The 26,950-nt window shown below is 55.7% G+C and overlaps 10 protein-coding genes across 10 annotated transcripts; 5 read left to right on the forward strand and 5 right to left on the reverse strand.

Annotated features, from left to right (window-relative positions):
- Positions 1-193: 193 nt before the first annotated feature.
- B0I36DRAFT_320555 (wings apart-like protein regulation of heterochromatin-domain-containing protein) lies at positions 194-3,668 on the reverse strand. Its single transcript, XM_046153569.1, has 2 exons — positions 903-3,668; positions 194-845 (listed from the first exon to the last, which is right to left on the reverse strand). The coding sequence occupies exons 1-2, from the start codon at positions 3,216-3,218 to the stop codon at positions 561-563; spliced, it is 2,601 nt and encodes an 866-aa protein (XP_046013847.1). The 5' UTR covers positions 3,219-3,668; the 3' UTR covers positions 194-560.
- Positions 3,669-4,572: 904 nt separating this feature from the next.
- On the forward strand, positions 4,573-5,660 carry B0I36DRAFT_373504 (uracil phosphoribosyltransferase; the record flags this gene model as incomplete). The annotated part of the gene is made up of 5 exons (XM_046160202.1): positions 4,573-4,736; positions 4,853-5,211; positions 5,292-5,446; positions 5,533-5,549; positions 5,609-5,660. The coding sequence occupies 5 exons, from the start codon at positions 4,573-4,575 to the stop codon at positions 5,658-5,660; spliced, it is 747 nt and encodes a 248-aa protein (XP_046013848.1).
- Positions 5,661-6,102: 442 nt separating this feature from the next.
- On the reverse strand, positions 6,103-6,391 carry B0I36DRAFT_206649 (transcription elongation factor 1; the record flags this gene model as incomplete). Its single annotated transcript, XM_046148845.1, has 2 exons — positions 6,103-6,146; positions 6,247-6,391. Coding segments are annotated over 2 exons (189 nt in total), but the record flags the coding sequence as incomplete, so codon positions are not given.
- A 3,484-nt stretch (positions 6,392-9,875) lies between these two features.
- On the reverse strand, positions 9,876-10,235 carry B0I36DRAFT_348143 (uncharacterized protein; the record flags this gene model as incomplete). The annotated part of the gene is made up of 1 exon (XM_046156651.1): positions 9,876-10,235. The coding sequence occupies one exon, from the start codon at positions 10,233-10,235 to the stop codon at positions 9,876-9,878; it is 360 nt and encodes a 119-aa protein (XP_046013850.1).
- Positions 10,236-10,275: 40 nt separating this feature from the next.
- On the forward strand, positions 10,276-11,442 carry B0I36DRAFT_320577 (uncharacterized protein). Its single transcript, XM_046153570.1, has 2 exons — positions 10,276-10,920; positions 10,980-11,442. The coding sequence occupies exons 1-2, from the start codon at positions 10,602-10,604 to the stop codon at positions 11,066-11,068; spliced, it is 408 nt and encodes a 135-aa protein (XP_046013851.1). The 5' UTR covers positions 10,276-10,601; the 3' UTR covers positions 11,069-11,442.
- Positions 11,443-12,246: 804 nt separating this feature from the next.
- B0I36DRAFT_320583 (ribosomal protein S3Ae) lies at positions 12,247-14,025 on the forward strand. The gene is made up of 4 exons (XM_046153571.1): positions 12,247-12,395; positions 12,703-12,813; positions 12,919-13,420; positions 13,497-14,025. The coding sequence occupies exons 1-4, from the start codon at positions 12,382-12,384 to the stop codon at positions 13,638-13,640; spliced, it is 771 nt and encodes a 256-aa protein (XP_046013852.1). The 5' UTR covers positions 12,247-12,381; the 3' UTR covers positions 13,641-14,025.
- A 378-nt stretch (positions 14,026-14,403) lies between these two features.
- B0I36DRAFT_103955 (rab protein) lies at positions 14,404-15,926 on the forward strand. Its single transcript, XM_046147758.1, has 4 exons — positions 14,404-14,777; positions 14,837-14,907; positions 15,036-15,251; positions 15,347-15,926. Exons 1-4 carry the CDS (start codon positions 14,705-14,707, stop codon positions 15,617-15,619), a joined length of 633 nt encoding a protein of 210 aa, XP_046013853.1. The 5' UTR covers positions 14,404-14,704; the 3' UTR covers positions 15,620-15,926.
- On the reverse strand, positions 15,792-17,118 carry B0I36DRAFT_361754 (Alpha/Beta hydrolase protein; the record flags this gene model as incomplete). Its single annotated transcript, XM_046158534.1, has 6 exons — positions 15,792-15,823; positions 15,886-16,186; positions 16,287-16,482; positions 16,561-16,685; positions 16,767-16,806; positions 16,892-17,118. The coding sequence occupies 6 exons, from the start codon at positions 17,116-17,118 to the stop codon at positions 15,792-15,794; spliced, it is 921 nt and encodes a 306-aa protein (XP_046013854.1).
- A 309-nt stretch (positions 17,119-17,427) lies between these two features.
- B0I36DRAFT_361755 (peptidase S8/S53 domain-containing protein) lies at positions 17,428-20,409 on the reverse strand (the record flags this gene model as incomplete). The annotated part of the gene is made up of 2 exons (XM_046158535.1): positions 17,428-19,077; positions 19,222-20,409. 2 exons carry the CDS (start codon positions 20,407-20,409, stop codon positions 17,428-17,430), a joined length of 2,838 nt encoding a protein of 945 aa, XP_046013855.1.
- Positions 20,410-23,389: 2,980 nt separating this feature from the next.
- On the forward strand, positions 23,390-25,434 carry B0I36DRAFT_241650 (HMGL-like-domain-containing protein; the record flags this gene model as incomplete). Its single annotated transcript, XM_046149853.1, has 11 exons — positions 23,390-23,613; positions 23,689-23,696; positions 23,813-23,929; positions 24,016-24,198; positions 24,259-24,392; positions 24,447-24,474; positions 24,573-24,627; positions 24,683-24,735; positions 24,798-24,904; positions 24,969-25,231; positions 25,296-25,434. 11 exons carry the CDS (start codon positions 23,390-23,392, stop codon positions 25,432-25,434), a joined length of 1,311 nt encoding a protein of 436 aa, XP_046013856.1.
- Between the last annotated feature and the right edge of the window lie 1,516 nt (positions 25,435-26,950).

The following is a 26,950-nucleotide window of genomic DNA, read 5'->3' on the forward strand; positions in this document are numbered from 1 at the left end:
TGATGCGGTCGAGAGGGGGGCGCTTCGCAGACTTGGCGACGTCGTGTACGGAGAGCGAGAGGACGTCGCGGCGGTGGCAACGATGCAGTCTTGTGATGATGCTGGGGGTGAACGGCGGGAAGGCGAGAGCGAGGGGGGACGTCGTGGCTGCAGACGAAGTGTACCTTGGTAGGTGCAGATGCAGATGCAGATAGATGCAGGCGGGCGCAAGTCTTCTTGATGCGGCTTCGGGCCGTCGTCACAGCAGGGTTCTCCCCGCCGCCTGCCCAGCCCAGGTGGGGCCGAGCGGGCGCGCAGGTCACATTCCCGGTTTCCTCATGCCCGCCTCGTGTTCTAGAACAAATCGCCTGCATCGTCGTCATGCTATGCAACACTGCTCGTCACCCGGCTCTTTATTCAAACAAGGTCTGCATATGTGCTGCTACATAGGCGCTGCACGCCCTCTCTCCGTCATCGTCGGCGAGGCATACTCCATGCGCTCGCCCGCCATCGTGGTCATCGTGGTTATCATCGCTGAAAAGTCATGCACCGTCCTGGTGCCGTCGGCCCGCCCGCCCCCTTCAATCCATCCTGGCTTCGTCTTCGATACTGTAAGCCAGCTTCTGCAGACTCTGCCACTCTGCATTCTTGGGCGCCTCATCCTCGTCTTCTCCTCCAGCCAGGCTCTCCATTTTCTTGTGATAGAACATGAACTCGCGGATCGACTCCAAGAGAGGTTCCATGTTCTTGCCTGGGTGGCTCCGCCGGAATTTCTCGCGTACAGGCTGATACAATGCCAAGTAGCCCAGCAGGATGGTCAAATACCCAAAAACCACATTGAGATGGCTTTTCTCCACCGAATCAGCCTGCGGGGGTGTCAGTGTCGCTTCGTCCAGTAGTCCTCGTTGTTCATGCTTGCTCACCTCAGAAGTCTTCCGGCGGTTATCCAGGAAGAGCCGTATGATCTGATCGATGGGGGCCTGATCCCCAAAGCCGCATTCAAACGTTGTCTTTCGAGCGAGTGGGCTGTGCTCGCAGAAGTTTATGAGAATGCCAAGTTCGAGAACAAGACTGTCGAGCAGCCCCTCCGTAGGCTGGTCTCCTATCACAAGCTCGAGCGCCTTCCCAAAATTCTCGCAAAGCGAGACCGCCAGCGGCTGGACAAGACCTCTTGAAACAAAGATGTCAGGTGCGGCTAGGTTGTGATTGACCATGTTGATGGTCAGCTTGAGCACAGATTTCTCCAGTGTCTTGTTCGGACGCCCCATAGTCACCCCGAAGAGGTCAGCGACTACAGGTAAGTGTGCAGTCGCCCATTGGCTGTCGTCTTCTGCCACAGTCGAGAGATAGGCAGCATGGTCATGCAATATCGAAACCGCAAGCTCAAGATCGGTAGTATCTACCTCGACCGGGTCCTCACTTGTCTTGACCTCGTCGACTGTGCTTTCCACGATCGAAAACAATGCTTCCGTCACCGAGGCAGGTAGCATGCTTGCATGGCTGGCCAGATCTTCGCCGGGTGCCACAAGATAGCGCAAGGCCTTCAGCCCTAAAGTGCATGGTGAGATGCGCAAAGGAGAGGTAGACTTCCACACGGCTGGTTGAGTGATCGTCTTCTGTATGTCCAAGATGGCTGTCTGGTTCCGCTTGGACAAGTTGCTCTTCCGGTCACGCACGACGTCCTTGAGAGTTTGTCTGGTGGCAAACAGACGTACCAGCATTGCAACTGGCTTCTCATCGTGGAGAACCTGCATAGTATGCGCACTTCGCTCCTTTGCAAGCACGATGATGAGAATACTGGCGAGTAGACACGCAGCAATAGTGTCCTCTTCGTGCTCAACTCCTCGGAAGATGGTTTGCTCTAGGCCGTGTGCACGATATTTGCGCACAAAAGACTTGTCATGGAGCTTTTCGGCTACTTGAATCAGGGCTGTCCGTCGCGAGGAGACAGCTGGCCCAGCAGTACCGATCTGATAGCTGAGGTCAGCCATTTCATCAGCATCGCGCGAGTCGGCACCCGCTTGTCGCAATTCGTGAATGTTCCGAATCATTCGTTTTGGTGAGTCCGTATCCAAGTCGTCGTCGTCCAGGCCCAGAGATGCGCTAGCCTTCTTCTTGTGATTGCCCAATTCGAGCCGTCGTCCCTTGAGGGGTGCTGAGCTCTCGCTCGGCATGGCTAGCGAATCAAACAGGTCTACTTCCTCCTCCAGGATCTTGTTCTGTTGGCCATATTGGAACTTGAGCGCGCTCGTGGAACGGGCAAAAGTCCTCACTTGCGAGGCTGGCGTTGCTTTTGGCTTTGCCAGTGGCGTCGCTGGTGGAGCGCCAGTGTTCTGAGAGCTTGAGCTGAATGAAGAGTTGGAGCTTAGTTGTGGCCGCATGCCTGGCATTACATCCTTCTCGTCGGTGTCGTCGCTGTTGTGCTCCTCGTCCTCAGCGCCAGTGCTCTGCTCTGCCAGAGTATCTATTAGGCGCTTCCTTTGTCTCTTAACAGGTGCTGTCTTGCTCATAGCTGCAGCAGTCGAAGCCGGAAGGCTGGTTGGCAGCTTTGTGCCGGAGGCAGCAGATGGTTGTGCTGGCGGAACGTTTAGGGCGTCGTCCGCTAGCCGGACGGGAATCTGGTGCCGTAATGTCTGTACCTCCTGGTCTGGGGAGGCATCTCGCCCCAATTTATCCCATGCTTGCATTGTGTTTGGCGAAAATGGAACCTCGTGGGCAATCGTGCGGCGCTTGTTCGCCTGTGAAGCTCTTGGCGGTGTTGGTGTCCGGGGCGGGCTGGCAGTGAAATGTTTTGACTGCTGCTGATCCAGTTCTGACGAGTCTGACGATTGAGCAGAGAGCACTCGTCGCGCCCTGAAATTTGCGCCATTGCTGGCACTAGTCTGTGGTAAAGTACGGGCAGGTTTCGCGGGCGCAATCTGAGTTGATGGTTTCGCCGGCGATACTTGTTGCAGCTTGCGCTTTCGAACTAGAGACGTTCCAAGAGCTTTCGGGTGTGCTTGAACACGCGCTTGGCCCGGTACTGTAGATGCTGGTATCGATGGGGAAGGTCGCCGAGATGGGTCGCTGCTGCTGGAAGTTGTATTGCGTGGCGCAGTTGAGAGTTCATCGTCGTCTGCGGGAAAGTCGTACGCGGAGGCCGAGACATTGGACGAGGGCACAGCCCGACGCTTTGCAAATTTTCCATACGTCGTCACCGTCCTCTTCCGCGCCGAGCTGTAGTCGGAGCTGGCATCCATGATCCTCTCTTCGGTTTTACCGTGGACGAACTATGCAACGTTGGACTGGATAGAGGGGGCATCGGGTGACGGCGCTTGGGGCACAACGGGCGAAACGCGATGTTCGCAGCGGTCTGCCTGGCCTGGAGCTGTACTGCGCAGTACTTGCACTTGAGACTTGAAGGCGTGCGCTCCTGAGTGGAAGCGTGTAGCTACAGGGAGTTGTCTAGGAGGGAGCGGCGATGCGCGTTTTCGATTCCATGCACTGCCCAAGGAAGGTGCGCATTAACGTGCGGTGGGGTGTCGGTTGACCGTAATGGTTGAGGATCTCTGTTGCGTCCGATGCGCGACGGAAAAGGAATGAGCGCGCAAAGACCAGATGAGTAAGTCAGCGAATCCGAGTATCGCTTGCGCGCGGGCAATCTGGTCGAGAGGTGCGATGCGCGGCAGTCTTGAACCTCTGGCGACTGCGATGCGACGCTCGGCAACATCAACAACAACAAAGATGCCCACCGGGGACAGTCTCCGGCAGGCGCTACAACCTGGGAAGGCTTAGGGCGGGTGCTCCGCAGGCCGTCCATGTCCAGGCGGGCGGGTTCTGGAGCAAGAGAGTACCTATGGACACAGTGCGGAACACGCCAGCGCATATCGGTCTTGTGCCCGCTACTGCACTGTATGAAGCTCCGTTTTCGCAAGAAAAAAACGGTCCGCCCCAGAGGCCGGGCTCGTGCGGAAACGGAGAGGGTCCCTGGGACTAGGTCCCTTGCATTTAGTCATTCGCATCACTTTTATCGTGCAGGCTGGGCAAGACCCTGGAGCGCCTCCGACTTCTGTGTACCACGGAGCGAAAACGCACGGCGACCGTCGGAGCTAGCCGCCTCAAAGTCTCACCTCCACGCTCTTGAGGGTCATTGCCGGCCACGACCTAAGCAGCAACTGCGCGCACAACCTGTCTTGTCACAAGCTTCTTGGTGGATGTTTCGCATTCGTTTCTGAAATCTGAGCAGGCTCAAGCATCTCGCCCGATCCAAGTTAACTTGAAGGTGTCCCTCTCCGCTCATAGAGATCTCAAGGTTTGTCCCGCTCTACCTCACCCCCACATTACTAGCCTGGGCGGGCTGTCAAAACCGCTCTTGCAGACAACCCAACTCAGTTTCCCTCGTCAATGCTCTGTTGTGCGACCTTCGCCATCAGAGCGCAGCTTACATCGCTTCACCAGTCCACTTCGCTCGGGCGTCTCATGAACTGTGGACTTCACTGACACTGCCTTTCATCCTTTCTACAACAGTAAGAACAGGCCGCCCTGGCCTCAAACTTTCAGCACCATTCTGTCGACAATGCCTCGTGTCTTTGCTAATACGAACCATCGTAGGCAATGTCTACCGAAGCTGGGGAACGGCCTCAGGCCGGCCCAACGCAGTGCGTTGGTCCGCCTTACCGGTCAGAGAGCCAAAAACCCTCAGCCACTGTCTCTAAGGAGGTCAACTATGACAATGTTGTCACTCTTCCTCAGACTCCTCAGCTCATCGCCTTGCTCACGTGAGTCCCTGCCCCATGCGGTTCTCCATCTTCAATCTCCCTGCTTCCAATACCGCGTCAAAAAGGAGCACATTTGGACTCACTGCGTTCGATGTGGACATTTTTGGGTCGAACAGGATGATTCGTGACAAAAACACCGATCGTGCCGACTTCATCTTCTACTCAAATCGCATCATCCGTCTGCTCGTCGAGGAAGGTCTCAACCACCTGCCCACAGTAGAGCACACCATCACTACACCTGTCGGTCGCACTTATGCCGGCCTGATGTTTCAGGGCAAGATATGCGGTGTCTCTATCATGCGCGCTGGCGAGGCCATGGAGCAAGGACTCAGAGATTGTTGTAGATCCGTCCGCATCGGCAAGATCCTCATCCAGCGGGACGAGGAGACCGCGATGCCCAAGCTCTTCTACGACAAGCTGCCCGAGGACATTGCGCAGAGATGGGTCCTTCTACTCGACCCTATGTTCGCCACAGGTTCGTGCTACCTCACAGCCCATGTCTGGACTGCCGATGGTCCTTGGACGTGTGAAACTGAAATCTCGTTATTCTTGTAGGGGGCTCTGCCATCATGGCCGTTGAGGTTCTGAAGTCCCGGGGCGTCCCGGAAGAGAGGATCATCTTTTTGAACCTCATCGCCAGTCCGGAGGGTGTCAACAGCTTCGCCACCAAATTCCCCAAGCTTCGGGTTGTTACTGCATTCATTGACCAGGTATGTACTCTAACATTCGAAGCAAGAACCGTTTTGGAAGCGGCGTTGGACTGGTTGACTGACGTGTGCATCTTGCGTCTTCTTAGGGTCTCGATGATAAGAAGTAAGTGTTCTCTTTGCATATGTGCTGTGTGGCCTCTACTAACTGGGCCTCTTCTGCAGCTACATCATCCCCGGGCTGGGAGATTTTGGCGATCGTTTCTACACTATGTAGGTTCGCGTAGCGTTCTGTAGAGACTGGCGAGGGCAGAAGCCAAGCCAGCCTGGTTCTCTCAAGGCCACTTCTTCGAGAAGCCTTGTAGTATTCAGGCTGTGCCTCGTGATCAACGTAGCAATGATATGTCGTTGGAAGCGTTCGTCGCATATGTAGTCTGTGAACGAACGGTCGGGCCGAGTGTATGCATCAAACGAATTAAACGGCGAGCGAGCTCAGTAGTCGTCCTCGTCATCGTCGCCTACAATGCCCTCTCCTTCGTAGCGTCGCTCATCTTCGTCGTCGTCGCCTCCCCTGCCAGCCCCTGATGACCGACCCCCTGGCCTTGAGAGGCTGCCCCTTCCAGCACCACCAGCGTCTTCTTTGGCGACCGCGTCTGGTTCCCACAATGTATCAGCACCCATGACTCTGTGCGTTTGCGGCACGATGAGCACTTACCAGCTGCGTCAACCCATTCACTATACACATCTACTGGCGCAGAGAGATCTATCCGTCCGCGCAAAGCCCTTGCAATTTAGTAGATGTTCTTCCCACCCACGACCGGACAAAAACATATTTGCAGCCCCAAACAAAAATTGAGACGTACAGTTGATTCCACACTGGAATTTCTGCCCGCAGACTTTGCAGTCAAGCTGACCGACGCCGGCCTTCTTGTCCATCTTTACCGCTACCGACTTCTCATGGTTGCAGAAGAGGCAGGTGAATGTCGTCGGGAGGGGTTCGGACTGTCGTGGCAATTTTCCTGGGCGATTAGCTATGGTGCTCGTTCAAGATGGGCTGCACGCAAAAACGATGGCAGGTGAGCAGCTCTGGCGCTTGCTCTGGGCACAGGCACGCGGGCGGGCGTAGCGCCGAGCCATCTGGCACGTCCCTCACGTCGGCAGTCGAAATTGGGCCATTGTGCAGTCGGCGCACAACGATGTGGAGGATGTGTTGGATCTCGAATCCAGGTATGTCGTACCTTTTTCGGGCCCTGGGGCTTGCTCGAACTCTTGCGCTTGCCCTATAGTAACAACAACAGGATTTCCGCGTCAGCCTGATTACCGTGCGGGAGGATGCCTCTGCAAAGAACGCGGAGGTTGCGCTTGGTCGTCGGGTGTAGGCGCATACCATGACGGCGAACGAATCCTGGTGGTTGTGATGCGGGAGTGTCGCGCGCGCAGTTGATGTTTTTAGCACGCCAGTTTCTGTTTCGAATGTTTGGGATGGGATTGTATGATGCGCCGAAATGCTGTTGGAGTGGGTGCCACGTTATCGCGAGTTCGTGAGTTTTCTTCCTTGGGGTTTGAGACAAAACGTATGCGCATATGGCATATGGCAGGCGCGCGCGTGCTGCATACGCGATAACGTGCAAACGAGCAAAGCGATATGCTGGAGTCGGTCGTGTGGCGCCCGTACCAGTACAGGCCCATGGTATGACGTTTTGGTTCGGGACGCTCGCGTACACAGAACATAGGCCACCCCTTCTGCACGGCTCTAAAGCACGCTGCCGCCCACCAAGCACAGTGCCCAGGACTTAAAAATGAGACATGTCAAATTCGGACACATGAAGGCCATGATCCACAGCTTCGACTTGGTCAGGGCAAGCCGGGACCAAGCTTGAGCACTTGTAGGTTCAGCATCACTCCTTTCGGGTCGTGATGGACCGCTCAGGCTAATGAGTATCGGCAGCGTCATGAAATCTTTGGCTGAAGAAGTTCTCTTTCCTCCACCTTGAAAATTGCGTGTTCGACGCGAGGAGCAACACAATGTATCCTTTGCTTCCAAGATTACAACAGCAGTACAAGCAGTCTTGTATATAGACAGCCACGGGAGCACATACACCACCACAAGGTCATCGGGCCACGCTGCTGTCAAAAACAAGATGCTGGGTCACTTCGGATCATCCTCGAAGAGAAAGGAAAAACAGGTTGTCAGCAACTCAGGAGCGCGGCGCAAGTCAAGCGGCTGAGTGTTGCCGGAAATCTATGATCGGCAGTTCCAGAACCTCGCTAAAATCTGGATGCTCCCCTCACGCCGGCTCGGCCGTCGAAAGATCGACAGGACACCCTGGGCGGGCAGGCAGGAGCTCGTGTGCTGATGTGGTTCGTTCGCTACAACCAGCGCTTGAACAGGTTGGCTCCGCATCTCGAAACGAGGGTGGAGGGAATGTGAATCAAGCGTTCCAGACTCGAAAGGACGTCTCCAGGTTCCCAGCTCGGGACAGAAATAGCACCAAGAAAATGGGTGAGCTGGTCGCCTTGCTGGAGTCGCAGAAATGGGTTCGTTCTTGCTGCAACATGAAACACGGCACCCGTGTCTGGTCTTGAAATTTTGCTGGGACCGGGATGGCGAGCTGAGGACGATCTGGGCACTCGCAACGAGCCTCGTCAATGCCGACGGAAGACTGAGGCATGAAAAGATAGACTTCCTAGAACAGACAAAGAAGAGAGGACTGCCTCTCGAGGACACACAGTCTGAAGGCCGGCGCCTTCCGATTTCTGAGCCGTTGGAAGGCTGTCACACCCTTGCACATTGATGTGCTGTAGGTAGGCTGCCAAGCCGAGGGCTGGGGTGCCGAGCCGTTGCGTCCCGCTCTGCACACACATGGAGAGTGGGCTGATGGGACGATCCACGGCGCATGCATGCCCTCCTCACTCATCGTCAAGTCGTGTGCGAACGTATGCAGGCGTTAAGGCAATCAGTGGGCGGCACCGGCCTCCGTAGCTGCTGCGGGGGCGGCTCCATCAACCTGCGCATCTTGAGCTGGAAGGATACGACAGACCACGAAAAAAAAAAAAGGAATCGGGATTGCGCGAGATACACGTCGAGGCTCCCCTCGTGCCGGACCGACGATCTCCAGCACCTGCAGTTTCTCGTGTTCCAAGGGCTAGGCTTATATCCGTCGGCCAGTGAAAGCTGCTCCCCAAAGCAGCTTCCGTCTGCAAATGGGGGATGGGATGGTGGCAGAAGGTGGAGGATATCAGGGAGGCATTATGCATCTGGCCCACGTCCGGCATGGTGCTTACGGGGGGCGACCGGTCAACCCGTCTTGTTGCGTCAACTGGTTTTTCGATTGGATACAGAGAGCTGTCCACGGATGCGACCCATCCTCACTGGCTGGCAAGTACATGCGCGGAGTGCGGAGTGGTGGCCTGTCTTGCCTGGCCTTTGCGACGACAAGCCTGGGCAATGTCGCCGCCATGCGCACTACGTAATTCGGCCGCTCTCCTCCCTGTTGCTCGCGGAAACACGTCTCCGGCCACCCGGGCGGGCGGACGCTCGGTTTGCCTGTTTGTGATCTGATGCATACGTCGTTACGCATCTCCTTGCTGCTGAAGCATTGGCAAAGTGGGAACCGCTACAGTATCTCCTGGAATGGCCCCCGTTGGTCATCTTGATGGCGCGGCGCTACTGGCAAAGTAAACCTTATGGACTATGCGGAGGTTGGTTGGCAGCACCTAATTTCTGCCAGGCCGGCTAACTGGGAGGGACTTAGTCGCACCATCTGATCAAATCGATTCAGTCGCTCGCCGCCACAGTCAGGGGCATAGCCAGGAGTTATTGGTCTGTGAGTCCGTGGTAGCCCTGCCTGCGTGACCACCCGCCGGTTCCTGTCGAGCCATCTGCAGCAGACCTGACTCCACCAACAGCGACACACCACAAAGCACCGGCCACCGGCGTGGCGGTCACAAGGAGAGCCACACGTACGGGGCGATGGGTTGCACCCTGCGCCCTGCACCTTCGGCAGCATGCTAATGTTAATTGGGAGATGGGTAGAGGGGACCCTGCTGTGTGCGTGAACCGTGAGGACTGTGGTGGGTGGAGCGAGCGTGAGGCGTGAATAGGCGCTTGAGCGCTGGGATGGGATCCAGCTGACTCCGACCCCGAGGGCAGCACGTACAGTGAAGCAGACGAGAGCGGAGAACAATAATGTCTGTTGACACACGTAAACCGCCCAGCCAGAGGGAATCGAGGCATGACATGACAGCACGCCCCGGCGGCGCGGATTGTACCTAGCGCTCCCGGGGAAAGCCAGGCCAGCCACTGGCAGCGACGCTCAGCGCGATGACAGCGATTTAGACTCTGGTCCGCGCGAGCGTCCGGCAGTGTGCCTGCCCAGCTGCCCAGTGCCATAACCGCCACGGCCATGCTCGCCCTGACGGAGTGGCTGTCGCGAGGTGGTGTCTTCGGGTCGCACGCGCGAGCGATGGCCGGGATGTTGCCCCTCCCCGCTCAGGGGATGCAGCGAGAGCGCTCTCTCTGGTAGGCCATGGCCGTGCCTGTATCTGCAGACGAGACGGCATCCTCCACACCACCGCCGGCGCACCAGTGCGTGCGACCAGCAAGGATGGCCGATGGTCTAGAGTTGGGACGCGCGCACGCGCTGTCCAGTATCGGCGCTGTGCGTCCGCTGTGATGGGAGCATGACAGGGTCGTGGCAGCGTGCTCCATGCCGAGTGTCAGCGGTCTTCGGTGCTCCACACGTTGTGGTTCCAGAGCTCGAGCGAGGACCTCGGGGCGGTTTGGGTTGGGCCGTCGTGCAGGCTGTAACACGCCCAAGAGGGCCTCGCGGCCATACAAGGACCACCACATCAGCCTGTTCCCCGTTTCTGACTGACATGTGGCACTGCGACAAATCCCCGGCGGTTTGGTGTGACCGGGGTGAGCAACCTCTGACCCTTGTCTGGCCTTGCTAGCCGGCCGGCCTGTCTGCCTGCCTGTCTGTGCTCCGCTCCTCACGCTGGCGTCGTTTGCTCAGTCCGGCTCCTTACTTAGGAGTCTTTGTGCCCGTCATCACATCCAGGTCAGAGCGTGGTTCCTGCTTTCATCTTAGTTTCATCCTCGGTATCTTTCCAGCTTCCTCTTCGCAACATTTCTCGAGGCCTTTAGCACTACTATAGTTTCTGTCGTGGTGCACATTCCCCGAACATCAAAGATCAAACATCACGCACAGCAATCATGGCATCAGGATCGACAGACTGTTACCGTGGATCACGCAGGGAGTCCACCGCGTCCACAAAGTCACGGAGCAGCAGCCGCCGCCCCAGGTTATTAAGAGCAGCCGCGACAGAGCCTTCCATCACCACCGTCCATTCGCCAAGTGGTTTACTTACCAACCCAAACACCAATCGCCGGGCGACTGATTTGCTCAACATGGTGGTCGTGTCAAAGACTTCGTACCCCCCTTCATCACCATCATCCAGTCAGAGCCTTTCCCTAGAGGCTCAGTTGAGAGCCGACCAGCAACTCTCGGGCGGGAACCTTCATCAATCACCATGTAAGTAGATGGGGTTTCTTGTCAGACACCGCAGACAGGTCATTAACCAAGGCAAACAGATTCCGCATGTTACTTCAGCTTTCCCAGTTTCGATACTTGGGAAGATGAAGAGGACAATGACGACGAAAAGTCGTCCAGTCGGACATGATGGGGTCCCGGCCGCGGCATCCAGCGCGCGGAGATGTATCATTAAGAGCTCTTGGGACCACCAGTGGACAGGCACGACATGCCTGGCTGCTGTGCCTGGTTTGAGCTATGTAATTGGTCTGCGTCCGAAATGGCACGATATGGGCTGCAGACGTGACACCGTGCGGGTCAAATAGCGGGCGGCGTTGATTCGAGCGGAGAGTATCAGCGTGGGTTGGCGTACACGGTATTGGTTTTTCATTGGTACGGCGTTTGAAAGGCTTGCGATATGCGCCTAGGTCTTGGCTTCATGATATCCCACTACTCTGCAACAGAGGCAGAACAGCGAAGTTCGAATATATTCTTCTCAGTCATGGGCATGATGATCTGCCTGCACACAATCCCGCTATTCGCTGCGGGTCCTTTGAATTGCTGCGGTGGTGCCTGAATAAAAAACAACCCCGTCACGAGAGCAGCACTGCTCCGCTTTCAGGCGGATTCGTGAAGCTGGACTGCCTAGAGTGGCGCTAGGGATGGGGTAGCACGTAGATTGGTCTTGCATTTCAAGCCAGGAATTAACCAGACGGAACTTCGATACTGCTTCAACGAGATCTTGGCGGTTGGTTGGCTGTCGAGACAAGACGTAATTGTAAAGCAGGGCATTGAGACGCCTGCTCCAGGAGTGATGGATTCTGCAGGTTTAGAATAGACGGCCTTATGCAGCCTTCCTCCTCTTCCGATGGCTAAAAAATGTGACCTGGGAAAGCCCACAGTATATAGGTGCTAGCTGGTCCTTGGTACCAGATCATACATCCCCCCTCGAAACTCTTGAGCAGTTGTTGCGCAGCAGAGCCGTGACGTCGACAAGACGATGCAGTGAGATGCACAACAACATTACTTGGTAGCTCTCATGCCAGCCGGCGCGTGAATGGCGGCGCATTCACACACGTTGGTCAACACTGATCTGGTTTGAAAGTCAAGGTGGACATTGCAAATGGAACGGGAGATTCCAACATGCGCGCAAAGGCGGACGGACCTGGTTGCGATGGTCGGTTGGGAACGGCAAGGACTGCGCAAGCTGGGCGCCCTCTGATTCGTGAACACTGGCCTGAGGTGGGGCAAGAGCCCCACACCCAGGTTCGCTCCTTCCTGTGGGCGCGGCTTTGGCGAGTGGTCCGTGCTGCACACACAATTCGAACAACCAGGGCAACAAAAAAAAAGGGCACTTTTCTCAGGCTTGTCACTTCCCTGGTCTAGGATTTGGATCACTGTGAAGCGCACGTTCGGCCTCTTTCCACAATACCTTAGACACGCCTTGACGACACCCTCGCAAACATGGCTGTAGGAAAGTGAGTGCTTCTTGCTGCCGCCCGATGACTCGACCGCCACGTCGCCCTCCGCCTGTCCAAGTTTTCTCGTTCTCCAGATGTCTTGATCGCACACCCGCCACGCCAAACCCGCGCAGCACCTGCCCGACGACTCGCATCGACTTTGCACCGAAAACAATCACCATGGCAGCATAGATAGAGGACTCTCGAGATTCAACACATCGATAAAGCGCCTGGGCAAAACGATATTTGACAAAACTTTGGACGGGCGGGACAGCGCACGAAATCGCAGCAGGAATTTTCGTTGCTGACCAGGTTATCTCTATAGGAACAAGAGACTGTCCAAGGGCAAGAAGGGCCTCAAGAAGAGGACCGTCGACCCCTTCACCCGCAAGGACTGGTACTCCCTCAAGGCTCCCTCGCCTTTCAACATCAGAGAGTATGTCTTCCAGCCCAACTACCAAGGCTCCTACCCGCACCGACCCGCCATAGCATTTTCTCGCAAAGATGTTGAAGACTCTATCTGACTGTGATCAACCATCAGTGTCGGCAAGACTCTCGTCAACCGGACGACCGGTCTCAAGAACGCCAACGACGCTCTGAAGGGCCGCATCTTCGAGGTCTCCCTCGCTGATCTCCAGAAGGATGAGGACCACGCTTTCCGCAAGGTCAAGCTCCGGATCGACGAGGTCCAGGGCAAGAACTGCCTGACCAACTTCCACGGCCTTGACTTCACCTCGGACAAGCTCCGGTCGCTCGTCCGCAAGTGGCAATCCCTGATTGAGGCCAACATCACCGTCAAGACTACCGACGACTACCTCCTCCGTGTTTTCGCCATTGCTTTCACCAAGCGCCGGCCCAACCAGGTCAAGAAGACCACCTACGCCGCCACTTCTCAGATCCGTGCCATCCGCAAGAAGATGACCGACATCATCCAGCGCGAGGCCACCACCTGCACTCTCCAGCAGCTCACCTCCAAGCTCATCCCCGAGGTCATTGGCCGTGAGATTGAGAAGGCTACCCAGGGCATCTACCCCCTCCAGAACGTAGGTCACCTCTATCCGTTGCTCGACTTCACGAGACTGCCCATCCAGTATCACTTACTGACGTGTCTCTTTCCAGGTCCACATCCGCAAGGTTAAGCTCCTGAAGGCGCCCAAGTTTGATCTTGGCTCCCTCATGGCTCTGCACGGCGAGTCTACAACAAACGAGGACGGCCAGAAGGTTGAGCGGGAGTTCAAGGAGCGGGTTCTCGAGACTGTTTAAATGCGACGATGACATGAGAAACTCTGGTCATGGAACGGCGTGGGGTCTTTTACGCAATGGCATTAGGTCTCATTTCTGATTTGCATTGGCGCGGTACGGTAGCCGCGAACACGGCATCCTCTCAGAGAAGATTAAAAAATGGGAATGGCTTGCTGAAACAGTAATCACTTGGTCTGGCGTTTTATCAAAACAATCTGTGAAATCATATCTTATCCTTGTTCCACGGTGAATTGGTATGCGTGAGAGAGCACTCAAACTCACTCATTCCAACCGTGGTTTGGTACGCCAAAAACGCCATCAGCAAAGCCATCACTGCGGTCTTCGCCAGCATGACACCCAGTAGCCTAGCATGAAAGCCACGTATAACATAGCCCTTTCCTGCGTCCTTTGCAGTCATCTCCACGGCCAGAGTGGGTGTCCCCGTTCTTATGACGAGACGGCAAGACGGAAGACAAAATCAACCTACGACTATCCAAGCGTGTATTGTCTGCGCTGAAGACTACCATTGGCACAGACCAAATTCTTTCGGCGTGACAAATGTTTGCAGTGAATTCAACAAAATGCCATCGCGTGCAACAGTATCTTGATCATCACTTCATCACTGTCCTGTCAATTGTAGATAAGAGCGGTTGTGGCGAAAACGCCCCCTGGGCGCCGTGAATTGGTGGGGTCTGCATTAGCGCTGCCTGGTGTCAGGTCGTTGTGCATGGGCTCTTGCGTGTGCAGCGCCTCCCTGCCATGGCTGGTCCTCAGCGATTGAGCCATCACTGATTGCACATGACCTCATCCACCACCGCCCAAGATCCGTCAGTTCCTAAGCTGATCCAATACTTGACTTATCTTTCTCATTTGCTCACACTCATGATACTGCAGTCTTGATCCCAGCGGAAGTTGCACATGAGTCGTCGGAATCCACAAATAGCACCAGAGTTGCGGTGCCCCATTCAGCCCGGAATCTGCTCTCGTTCCAGTTTGACGACAACGACGTCTTCACAGGCGTAGAGGACGGTGTCACGAGCCACCATTCATTGCGCAGGCCGTTTGCTATACTCTCGTGCAGAAACATGGCGTCAGAGGACTCCCTGCCGGTCCTCAAGATTCTCGTCATAGGGCCCTCCGGAGCTGGAAAATCTAGCCGTGAGTGCAGACAGCTCTCGCTGGAGGCAGACGGATGGATGACCTAACCAGGTGCTTAGTGCTATTACGGTACTGCGATGACCAGTTCGACCCAGAATCATCCACTGCGACGATAGGTATCGACTTCAAGGTCAGTACAGGGGCATGTACCGAGACCACACGGAAGCCAGCTGCTCTCTCACACACACTCTCTCTCTCTGTCTCTCTACATGTTCCCATCCGGGTCTCATCACTAACGAATCGGGGCAACCACGATAGACCAAGAAGCTTGCCGTCCACGGCAAAGGATACCGTCTCAATATATTTGACACAGCCGGCCAGGAGCGTTACCGGACATTGTCAACGAGCTACTACCGCGGAGCCCACGGGGTGATAGTGGTCTACGACATTTCAAACCGCAAAAGTTTCCTCAGTCTAGATCGGTGGATCGAGGAGGCACGATCAAATGCGTCGGAGAACGCGGTGATTTACCTTGTGAGAGCCCCTTCCCCCAAACTCCTCTTCCTCTTTCAGAAGCCCAGTCATGCCGAAGCCGGGGTAGTTGTGAATATTGACGGGTCCTGTGATAGGTTGGCACTAAGTTGGACAAGGTGGCTCCCGGCGGTACTCGTGCCGTGTCTTTGGAAGAGGCCAAGGCCTTCGCGGCATCCCAGGAAGCCGGGTATTGCGAGGTCAGCGCCAAGACCAGGACCAACATCAAGCAGCCGTTCGTTGACGTGGTAGGCGAGATTGTCCAGCGGCCACAGTTACTCTCAGGCGAGCTTGCCAAGAGGACTGCGTCAAGCCCACTGGATCTCAATGCTGGCGGTTCGCAAGCTAGTAGCTCGTACTGTTCTTGCTGAGAGTTGGGTTTCACGACGGCTGAACCTTTCTGGCCCATTCGGGTCCTGGCGTGTATATTGAGTTGTTGTTATACTAGATACCCTCAGTGTGGCGGCGTGTGCGCTGTTCTTTTCTATATAGATTTCTTGCTATTATACAGTCTATCTCTATGTGGTATCCTGCAACATGATTCTATTCTTGAGGCTTGAGGAACTCGATGACAGCTGCGAAGTTTGGAGTGCGTCAGTGACAAAGCGGTGGGTATACTCGACTACCGGTCACTAACCTTTGAGAAATTCCTGGGGCTTTTCGGACGTAACCCAGTGGCCGGCATCAACGTCAACCATCTGGAAGCGTGGAAAGAACTGCCCGATGATGGGAATAGCCTCGTCAGGCACGTATCTACTTTTGGTGCCGCGAACGAAGAGGGCGGGCTTCACGAATCGGGCCTGGTTCGGATCCTTGAAGGGAAAATCACCCAGGTTGTCCAGCGACTTGGCCAACGTGGCCAGAGGCACCCGAAATTTCTGGACGCCATCCTCGTTGCGGGCCAGGTTGCCAAGGAGGAATTGCCGTATCGTGAGGTCCTAAAGATAAGTAGGATTATCAGGCCATGCGACAACAGAACGATCCATGAAATCATATTGGACGAATAGCGCAATATCCGATCGGAAGGGTCAGTCATACCGATTCGTACTCGGCGAGGATTTTGTCGGCGTCCGACTGGCGAGTCACACCCGCGTCTTCGATCTTCCTCATGCCCTGAATGTACTTCGCGAAGCTACCGTTCAAAGCGGCGTCGAGCGGGGCGTTATCCACCGACACAAAGTCGCTGATGAGATCTGGCTGGTCGAGAGCGAGAGCCATGGCAGTCTTAGCACCCCTGTGGTCGACATGCTTGCGTCAGTATTTCCATTATCCAGGCGCTGCGAAGCGCAGCCTGGTGTCCTAGGAGGCATACATAGAGTGGCCGATCAGGGTTGGGTTCTCGATTCCATTCTGGTTAATGAAAGCAGCGACGTCCTCTGCCATGGCTGTGTAGTTGTGGATGGGGGCATGTGGCGATTCCCCGTGGTTTCGTAGGTCCTGCCGATGTCTGGTGTGTCAGGCCGAGTGGTTCTTAAAAACAAGCGATCCAGGAAACAAGACGTCTGGAAGGCTACTGACCACGGCAAAAACATGACGCTTGAGGTCCCTCGCTAGTACTCTGTCATCGTCATTAGCTTCAGTGCTTGCCTGAACGTGGCCGTCTCAAGCTGGGCAGGCTGGCAGATCGTGTGCGTGCTTCGTACTTTGAGACACTGCGGTTGTTCTTCTTGGAGCCAAAGAGGCCGTGCATGAAGATAATGGGTGCATCTTGGCGAGACCGGTCCGACTTTGGAGGCTCGTGCAGGTCGTACGCGAGGTCGATTGTGCCCGTCTGCGTTGCGAAGAAGCGTGGCGTCACGGGCGCCAGTCGTGACGCTGGCAGGCGCGCGAGGCCTGCCGTGGCTGTGCGACAGACAGCAGGAGACAACATTGACAGCTGGTACGTATCGACGTCGCAGAGTGCTGGAAGGAGAATGCTGCAATTGCCGGGCTCGGCTCCGGGCGAGGATGCATGGCAAAACAAGTTCAAGGGCGCGGGCCGATTCCGCCTGCCCCGCGCAGACACCCCTGTCTCCTCCCACATCCGCCTCACATTCCAAGTTCAACGTCATTCCACAAACTGATCCTCAGCAAATGCCTTGCAGTTGTTTCCGTAGAACATATAGCGAGTTGTCTGTTGAGCTGACTACCAACATACTTTCGGCTTGGCCGGCCTTGGGGAACAAAGCAATGAGGCCACTCAGACCGACCCAGCCTTCTCGACCCTGACAACTGGACTTAGCCAGCTCTCGTAGCTCTCGGCCTTGTTCACATCCTGCCCGAAGCGCAGAGCCCGGATCAAAATCCGGTAGTCGCCGTCAGGGACCGCGTACGTTGTCCCGTTCATCAACCCTACAACGCCGTCCGTCCACCACAGGCCGTAATCTCCATACCCCCTCCAGTACCACTCGTTGTAAGGGAACTTGGGCATGTTGTGGCCGCCGACAATTGTCTGGAGCGCTCCGTACGACCTCACCCCAATCTCGTTATCTAGTGTCTCCAGGTCCAGCCCTTTTGGCTGCCTTAGGTCGTGCACCTCCTCCTTGTCAAAGCCGGGATGTGTCGCGTTAAAGTCGACGTTGGCAGCGACCACGTCAATCCGCATGTATGCAGAAGGTTGGACGATCACTGCTCTCATGGCCACACCGTCGCCGCCTCCGAATGTGTATGTGTCTATGCCGATATTACGCTTGCGGCTATTCGAGTTGAAGAGGTACGGCAGCACCGGGACTCCGGCAGGCGGTTCGGGCTGGTCAACCGGTTTGAAAAGTGTCTCGTCGGTCGTGGCGAGCGTGTCCTGCTCGGCACGGCTGTAGGGCACCCCAATGTACGGGACGGACCACTCCTGTCCTTGTGACGACTTGATGGTGACATAGCCTCCGTAAAGCGGCATCTTTGATATCTCCAATCCCTTGGGAGGCGTGATGGTGACTTCGACGGTAGCCTTTGCTCCAGCGGCAATTTCCACGGACTTTGGCAACGCCTCAGACGACGCGTATGCTCCAGCCGCATTGGCTACCCATCTCCAGATGTTATTCTTATTCTCGACGTGGAACTGAGGCACCGCGTCGACTGCCGCGGCTCCCTTGTGTCCGATCACGTAGGTTTGTGTGTTGGCAGAGTGGTTCTCAATGGTAATCTTTCGCGTTGAAGCAGTGGCCGAGTCTCTGAGACTCAGCTCGGATGGCGAGACCGATGTTCCGATGGACTGTACCGCCCTCAAGGCATCAACCAGGCCCGCCCCTTGCTGAGCAGGGGTTGACAAGAGGCTCTGATCGGCCAGCTCTGAGAGTGGGCGCGAAGTCGTCTGCAATCTTTCCTTGATCTCTCGTGGGGAGAGGTGGGGGTTCGTCTCCTTGACCAGTGCGTAGATACCAGCCATCATTGGCGTCGACATTGACGTCCCGCTAATGATGGCATAACCCGTGCCGTCTGTAGTCGGCCAGGTACTGAGGATATTTCCACCAATGCCCGTAAGCTGGGGTTTCAGCGACATTTCCATGGTAGGGCCAAATGAGGAGAATGAACTCATTGTCCCCTTTGTTGGCTGCTCGGCATCGTGGACAGCCCTGTCCTTGAAAGACAGGGTGTAATTTCTCCCATCCTGGGCCACGCCTTCCATCATCATGTCTAGCGTTTTCGAACTGATGGGAGTAAGAGTGTACGCGGCCCCAGGAGGCTCAACACGAAAGTCAACTCCATCAGGAGTGTCTTGCCAGATTTGAGTCACACCAGTCTCCTTTGAGAACTGCGCAAAAGCATAGCAGCCAAGTCTGTTTGGTACAAGGAGTATCACATTCTTCTTGTCCGTGAACGGCTCGACCGCCTGCTTCATGTCATTGAGCGTACACTATACAAGCAGCATGCAGTTAGTCATCATTTTTGTCACCACCTGAGTACACAACGGAACCTCGAGGCCTCGCTCGCGTATAGGCACACCTCACCATGGACGGAGGGCAGCGGGTGGGGTGGGACGAATCTCATGGATGCTTACCCAAGATGGCTCTGGTGTGATGGTAGCCACGTGATGGACACCCGAGTCCTCGAGTGGAATGATGCTGGCATATTCGACTTCTTTCCCCTGCGAGTCCACAGCGTTGTATAGCGTCGCAAAGTTGATGTTACCAGCACTGCCCACGCTGATGACACTCGGATTCAGTGACGGTTCACTGGCGAAGTATGGGCCACGGCCGCCGGAGTTACCAGCAGCCACAACAGCGCCTACACCCTTGGCGGCTAGAGCGTTGAAGATAGGCTCGTACAGGCTGCCGGCCTCCCAAATAGAGTCGTAGCCAAGAGACATGCTGATGACGTCCACGCCATCTTCGCCGGCCCGCTGGAGGGCGGCCATGATGACATCGTCCGTGACGGAGCCAAAACAGCCAAAAACACGGTACATGTACAAGCCCGCTCCAGGCGCCACGCCGATCAAGCCAAAGCCGACCCCTTCTGGGTCCTCGGCGCCGATGATGCCTGCCACGTGTGTGCCGTGGCCACCCTCGAGACACTTGGCGAGAGGATCCGGATCTGGGACCGGCATGTTCATGCCAGTGTAATCGTCACCGACCAAGTCGGCGCCTCCCGCGACTTTGAAGCCTGGACCGAATCCAGAACCAAGTGCTGGATGAGTGTAGTCGATGCCAGTGTCCAAGATTCCAATCTTGACTCCCTTGCCAGTGATATTGAGCTTATGCAGTTCATCCACACCAACCATCTTGAGTGACGAGTTGACATCGCTGGTGCCACTGATGTGAGGCAGTGGAGTGGTTGTGGAGTTTCGCGGTTGTAAAAATCGAGATCTTGTTGGGTTCTCGAGCAGCGGTGATGACGAGGAGTTGGTGGCCTCCATTCCATATTGCATAGGTCGATCATGGACACGATTTGGCCAGATTCTCTTAACCTCGGGCAGTTCTTGAAGCGCAGAGATATCGGCTTCTTCCGCCCCTTCGATGGACAGCCCGAAGAAATAGTCTGTATTGGTGAACTCGTGACGGACGGTGTAAGTGTTCAGCAGTGACGCGGCACGACGGTGGAAGCTGGAATGCACTTCTGACATAACAGACGCGGCGGTTGTTTCAAGCTCGATGATGAAGCCAACAGTCTGTGCCGCCTCGGCCGAGCTGCCCGCAATACATGTTGCTGCGATGACGACAGCCGACTTTGTGGTCTTTGTTAGCCTCATGCTGGGAGAATTTACTTGCTCCTTTCGACCGTTTGAGGTGTTGTCAGAACACTGGCGGACTACCGTCTGTTCGTAGGGACAAAAGCGGCGTACTCTACATTAATATTAGGACGATCAAGAGCGACACGTAAACATATGATTACCAAGCCGAGCGGACGGCGCTCTCCCATGAAACCGAACATTGGAACGTCACATTTCATATCGCAGTATACAATCGCTGCCTGCACCCAGAACCGCGCAATGTGAACTGCCCCAACCACGGAAGTCAGGCGCAACGTCAAAGGGGAAGTGATCTTTCTGACTGCCTGACCGAAGGATTGGCGTTGGTCACTTCACTTGGAGACTTGGCACGCGAACGTGGGCTTGCCGATGTTGCGATGCTGGAGCTTGAGCGCAAGGATCTTGGCAGGCACAACTTCCAGGGGTGTGCTGCATCCTTCACGCAATGGGCAGTCGGCTAGCGGTTCGTACAGGTATGTAACGATCCCATCGACAGGGTTGTCAAAGACGAGCCCCTGGCAGCTCGGCCAGTTGTCGTAACACACGAGATCAAGCCGATTTGTAGTGATCTCGAGCTTTAGTAAATGCAGGCTTGCCTGCCTCGTCGCGAGGCGGCGGCAGGCACAAACCGCATGCTGCACTGTTGCATTAAACGCGCACGCTCGCCCTCGAAATGTCAACGTAATGGGGTCAGGCTCGCGACGGCGGGTGGCTGAGCGAAGTTCCAGTATGTGCTGTCTTCTCTTCTGTCATGAAAAGTCGAACACACCCAGGCCAACTTCAACCCGCGGGGTTCACATGCCCAAATCCATAAGATGAGCATTTTCAGCTGCATGGGGCTTTGAAAGAACGATGCCCTGCGCATTAGGCGGTACACTTCAAAGTCCGACTTTGCAGTGGTTGTTTACGCTTCATCGTGAGCGATCGAAGGTGTTGGCCTGAAGTCGAACCCAACCAAACTTCAAAGTCGTGGAGTGTTACTGGTAATTAGAGGCTCCAGCCAGTGCCAAGCCGTTCCACCCCGACCTCCACAAGGAGCAAGGGACGGAGAGGAGCCCGAGCCGCTTGATTGAAGTACCTCTGACTGGTTTCTGCTAGTTGGAGTTCCTAACTTTTGGTGTAGACTCTAGATGGCACACGTTTCACACATCAGTGCCCATTTTGAAGCGAGACTGCTTGCAGATCGGTGCGGGTGGGCCATGTATTGTGCACTCTACACGTAGTTCAATTTATTAGCATATGGTATGCCGGCGTTTCAGCATCAGAAAAAAGTTATCTGGACCTTGATGACGCAGAGTGGGGGGGCTTGAAGGGCGTAGTACTTGGTATGTATCGCGCTGTCAAGCAGCCCTGAGTGCGCCATCGATGGTCGATAGCCATAGCTAAGGTACTTGAGTTATGCCGTGCTTGAAGTGGCTAAAGACCCATCACTGCAAGGCCGTAATTGCTCCGTTCTTTGCGGTCGATCTGATGCAAGCATAATTGACTGAACTTTACAGCTTCCGTGAAGCTAGTTGGCATGACGTTGTGGGAAACCCAAGATCACCGTGCTCAACGCAAGGACCGGACGCTCGATGAACTGCTTGAAACGACGGGTAGGGCGTGAATCCTGACCTATCGGGAGGCAAGAATGCGTCACAGCCCAGGCTGGAGGCGATGCCGGAGGGGCGCTGGGCGCCGAAGCAGCACTACTATGTACGCTATCCAGCCTGTAGACGACCTGTGGGAGACTGCGAGGGAAGCGGGCGTGCTGCATTCATGAGTCAAGGGTGGCCTGCCTGCGAGATCCGCTCCCTGTCTGACTCTTTGCGCAGATTTGCGTGGACAGCAGCGGGACTGCAAGGACAGGCCTGGAGGCGTTGCGTTGTGGACCCTGAAGGGCGGGAGGCGTGCGCAGTGGGTTTCCATGACGCCCTGCCCACAGCGATATCGGGCCCTGAGTCTTAGGCCCCCGTCCACGCCTGGAGTCATCGATCCCTTCAGCCAAGATTTGACATCCAGCCAGCCGCGAGCAGGTTGACCCGGTCTGGGGGGTTGCTGAGCTTGCATGTCGTCCAGGCCTGAGCATAGGTCTGCCGCGCCCTTGCTTTGGTGCTCGATCGAGCAACGCTGAGCAGCCCAGATAGTGGGACTTGCGGATCACCCATTCCGCTTCGCAAGCCATGACGTTGCAAGGCCCGAGCCGTCCATCCATAGCACGAGTAGCCGAGCATGGGCTGGCAATTGACCTGAGCACAAGCGAGTGCCAGCTGGCACGCCGGGTCCCGCGGCCCGCAGTGTAGCAGATGAATGCCCGTCGACAGATGGCACTGAAGCCAGAGGCGGCGCCAGACGCTCCGATGCTCCGAAACTCGAGAGGAAAAAAAATTGCGGCCGCAGGAGCGACAACGGCAGGCCAGGGTCAACCCCGCCCCCGCTTCGATGCAGCACCACAAGCAAACCGCATCATCGCAGTGCCTTGCGTCGGCGGATGCTCGCCGCGCCCCAGTGGCAGCCATCAGAAAAAGTCGAATTGGTCGTCAGGCCCAGAGTCAATTGGCTGGGCGCATCCCCTCCCCCACTCAGAATTCAAGCCAGCCAGTGCAGTGCCTGACCGAGGGCGTGCTGCACGGCGTGTCGCCTCCCACGCACCGACCGCATCCAAGCTCAATGCAGATCCTGGCGCACCGAAGCAGCCCCAGATGCCCGCGCTTCTTTTTTTCTGGATATAATTCAAAGTGTCCGCTCCCAGTCCTGCTCTCGCTTCTGCCGCCCACTGCTCTCCACGAAATCTAACTCATCATCGTATGTCCAACCCTCTGTACCCTCCTATCTCATACACAGCATTGCCAGACCTCACCTTGCACCTTCTTTCGGCATATCCTCGTTCGCTAACGAGCTCGCTCTAGCTCTCAATCCCTGCCGAGGACGAAAGCAGAAAAGCAAACCCCCGATCACAACCTCCGACGACTTGAGCATTACAACCACCCCGAAAACAATCATGTGCCCGACAGAAGCTCCCAGCGCCACCAATGGCGTCGCCAACGAGGCCGACCGTGTCGAGATCCCCGTTGCCTCGGCTCCTCGCCAGAACCGCTCCAACCCTTACCAGCCCGTCGGTGACTATCTCTCAAATGTCGGCCGCTTCAAGATCATTGAGTCTACTCTGCGTGAGGGCGAGCAGTTCGCCAACGCCTACTTCGACCTTGATATGAAGATCAAGATGTAAGGCAACCTCTTGCAACCCCCTTCACCTCCATGTGTCACGTACGTAACGCTGACCGGTGCGAATTCAAACAGTGCCAAGGGTACGTCGTCATGTCACTGATCTCCTGCAAGCGGACATGCTCCAGGGGACCGGAAGTCCACAGAGAAGGGTTCCGTGCGGAATAGACACACTAACGACAAACTCAATCAAATACAGCTCTCGATGCTTTTGGCGTTGACTACATCGAGCTCACGTCTCCTGCGGCTTCTGAGCAATCGCGGCAGGACTGCGAGGCCATCTGCAAGCTTGGCCTCAAGGCAAAGATCCTGACTCGTACGTTTTCTCTCAGAGCTCCAAGCCCAACTCGACCGTGTTTGTCTCCCTGTGACTTTGTGGCTGATCCAGAAATGTCAAATTAGACGTTCGCTGCGACATGCGCGACGCCAAGATCGCTGTCGAGACTGGTGTTGATGGCCTCGACGTTGTCATTGGCACCTCCCACTTCCTCCGGGAACACAGCCACGGCAAGGATATGGCTTACATCACCAAGACCGCTATCGAGGTCATTGAATACGTCAAGTCTAAGGGACTGGAAGTCAGATGTAAGTGGGATCACGAGACTTCCTGCACAGACACGAGCTTGCTGACCCTTTGAAACATAGTCTCCTCTGAGGATTCGTTCCGCTCTGACCTCGTCGACCTGCTCTCTCTCTACAGCGCCGTCGACAAGGTCGGCGTCAACCGTGTTGGTATTGCCGACACTGTCGGTTGCGCGTCGCCCCGCCAAGTTTACGATGTATGTTCTTTTCTCGTCTCCTTTTACGTCATCAAATCACTGACGAGTTTATAGCTTGTGCGGACACTTAGAGGCGTTGTCTGTAAGTTACCGCATATCATTAAGGTGTCATGTTTCTCTGTCGACAACTCGTTGCGGCACCGCTCTCCACTCGACCGTTGTGCTGACCTCGGCTTGAAGCCTGTGACATCGAGACACATTTCCACAACGACACTGGCTGCGCTATCGCCAATGCGTAAGTGTTCTAGATTGCTCGTTGGGCTTTTTGCACAAGTGCTGACTCGACGTAGGTACTGCGCACTCGAGGCCGGCGCTACCCACATCGACACCAGTGTCCTAGGCAGTAAGTTCACGCACGTTCCAAACTTTTACTCACAAGATCGGCCAGCTAACGCCGCACTATAGTCGGCGAGCGTAATGGTATCACCCCTCTTGGTGGCTTGATGGCTCGCATGGTGGTCGGCGAACCCGAGTACGTCAAGAGCAAGTACAAGCTGCACATGATCAAGGAGGTAAGCTAGGCTCCCCTGTGAATCCCTCGTGTTTCGGAGCGCATTGCTGATCCCATACTGGCAGATTGAGGATCTCGTGGCTGAGGCTGTCGAGGTCAACACTCCATTCAACAACCCCATCACTGGATTCTGTGCCTTCACGCACAAGGCCGGTATTCACGCCAAGGCCATCCTCAACAACCCAAGCACATACGAGATTCTGAACCCCAGTGACTTCGGCTTGACCCGCTACGTGCACTTTGCGTCCCGTCTGACGGGCTGGAACGCTGTCAAGACGCGTACTGCACAGCTTGGTCTGACCATGACCGACGACCAGGTCAAGGAGGTGTACGTCATCCTTGTCTTGCTCTCCAAGGTGCTCCTCATGCTGACCAAACTTCATCTCAAACAGAACTGCCAAGATCAAGACCCTGGCTGACATCAGGCCGATCGCCATCGACGATGCGGACTCGATCATCCGGAGTTATCACTTGACACTGCAGGAGCAGAAGGTCCCTGCGCCCGATGCTGTCCCGACGGTCGTAGCGTAGGGACTCTTGAGGTTTTGGAGTTATGGCCCACGTTGGGTACCGCGGGGATCGCGATGGGCTCTACCGTGCGACGGCATTTCTTAGGTATCGGTCCGCGTGGAGTTCTGATGCGCTTCCGGTGCTGAAATGGTGCGGAAGCTGTGCATCTGATTTGATTTGAGGTGTTTCGCAAAAGCAAATGATTTTCCGGTGTTTATGTAGTCGCGTAAGCCAAGATTGAGAATCCACAATTGCACAAAATGTGCGCCATTGATGATTGGATGACTTGGTGTTGTCCAGGAGAGACGATGGTAGAAAGAATTGTGCCATGCGCTTGAAAAACAAGACGGGGAGGCTTCTTATTTGTCTGCCCGGCACGGGGCTTTGCGGATCTCGGATATGCAAGTGCATGATCCGAGCGGAACGGAACATGTGTAGGGTCGGATATCCACGGCTGATATGCCGCCTCGGTCGGGTCGCAAAGTGGTCGCCGTGGCCAGCTTTAAGTGACTGAATTATACAAGGACTATGCAGCCCAGCTGCAAATTCCGTGCGCGCGGCGTGAGATGCTCGCCCAACACTCTTGACATACAAAATCAAACGTGTGATGATAACCGGAGTATGCGAGTCCAACCCTCCACGTCTTGAGATTGGCTCCGATTGTGTGTGGCGTGACAAAACCGGCTGGCGTATTGTACTATGCAGACATTCGCTTCTGCTAGAGAAGTTTGCTTCTACCCAGGGACACAGGACCTTCTTGCCCTTGCCCGTGTAGGCAAACTTATCTCCCCCGGGGTTAGAAACTCATCTGGTGCCACTGTGGCTCAGGCAGCAGTACTTGACTAGGGTCGTTCCACTGCTGCGGTTGGCAACCAGACACTGTGTCAGCGCTTGCAGCTTCTCGCTGCGACAACTTTGGAATTTTGTCAGGCTTTGGCCGCAGAGACACTCATCGACTAAGGACATCCAGAAGCCCTGCGCTGTAACTCTCGCCTGCACCAGGTAGTGCAGTAATGCAATGGCGGATGTCGAACAAACATAAGTTCTGCTCCATGATGAGGCAGACTCTGCAGGATGCCTTTGCCAAAGTTCCAACTCGGACAAAGTCTCGAGTCACCGCACGAGACGGTTCCGAGAAGCAACTGGGGTCACAAGAAGAAGGTGGGTGCATCCCACACCACAAGGGTCCAAGCCGAGCGGGAGAGGCCGCAGGTGTGGTTGGACAGGACAAACAAGTGCCGGACCCGCATGAGAACCCTCAAGGGCTGCTGCTCGTAAGGGCGGATGTGTGACCCAATCGCATTGCACGCAAAGCACTTGCGCTCCTGGTCAGGCTGACTCGATCAAGTGCGTCTACCAACACGCACATTGTCCTTGTTGGTGGCGGGGCCTGCTCCTCGCATCCGTCCGGCAGCATTGCATTGGCTGATGATGGCGAAGTTGTTGGTGACTTTGCTGTGCAACACACCTGGGCAGGCTTGGAGGCATCTCCGCAACACCGCACAGAGGGGATCTGCACTCGACATTGTGTAAAGCA

The sequence above is a fragment of the Microdochium trichocladiopsis genome (genome assembly GCF_020744255.1).
Source record: "Microdochium trichocladiopsis strain MPI-CAGE-CH-0230 chromosome Unknown B0I36scaffold_4, whole genome shotgun sequence".
NCBI classification, from domain to species: domain Eukaryota; kingdom Fungi; phylum Ascomycota; class Sordariomycetes; order Xylariales; family Microdochiaceae; genus Microdochium; species Microdochium trichocladiopsis.

What these genes read in the sequence shown, in the direction of transcription:
- B0I36DRAFT_320555 (XM_046153569.1), bottom strand. Translation starts at nt 3,218, where the DNA reads ATGGATGCCAGCTCCGACTACAGCTCGGCGCGGAAGAGGACGGTGACG. An exon ending in ACCGCCGGAAGACTTCTGAG is followed by an intron (nt 846 to 902) that starts GTGAGCAAGCAT and finishes ACACCCCCGCAG; the next exon opens with GCTGATTCGGTGGAGAAAAG.
- B0I36DRAFT_320577 (XM_046153570.1), top strand. Translation starts at nt 10,602, where the DNA reads ATGGCATCAGGATCGACAGACTGTTACCGTGGATCACGCAGGGAGTCC. An exon ending in GAACCTTCATCAATCACCAT is followed by an intron (nt 10,921 to 10,979) that starts GTAAGTAGATGG and finishes CAAGGCAAACAG; the next exon opens with ATTCCGCATGTTACTTCAGC.
- B0I36DRAFT_320583 (XM_046153571.1), top strand. An exon ending in TCGCCTTTCAACATCAGAGA is followed by an intron (nt 12,814 to 12,918) that starts GTATGTCTTCCA and finishes ATCAACCATCAG; the next exon opens with TGTCGGCAAGACTCTCGTCA. An exon ending in GCATCTACCCCCTCCAGAAC is followed by an intron (nt 13,421 to 13,496) that starts GTAGGTCACCTC and finishes GTCTCTTTCCAG; the next exon opens with GTCCACATCCGCAAGGTTAA.
- B0I36DRAFT_103955 (XM_046147758.1), top strand. Translation starts at nt 14,705, where the DNA reads ATGGCGTCAGAGGACTCCCTGCCGGTCCTCAAGATTCTCGTCATAGGG. An exon ending in CGGAGCTGGAAAATCTAGCC is followed by an intron (nt 14,778 to 14,836) that starts GTGAGTGCAGAC and finishes CCAGGTGCTTAG; the next exon opens with TGCTATTACGGTACTGCGAT. An exon ending in AGAACGCGGTGATTTACCTT is followed by an intron (nt 15,252 to 15,346) that starts GTGAGAGCCCCT and finishes GTCCTGTGATAG; the next exon opens with GTTGGCACTAAGTTGGACAA.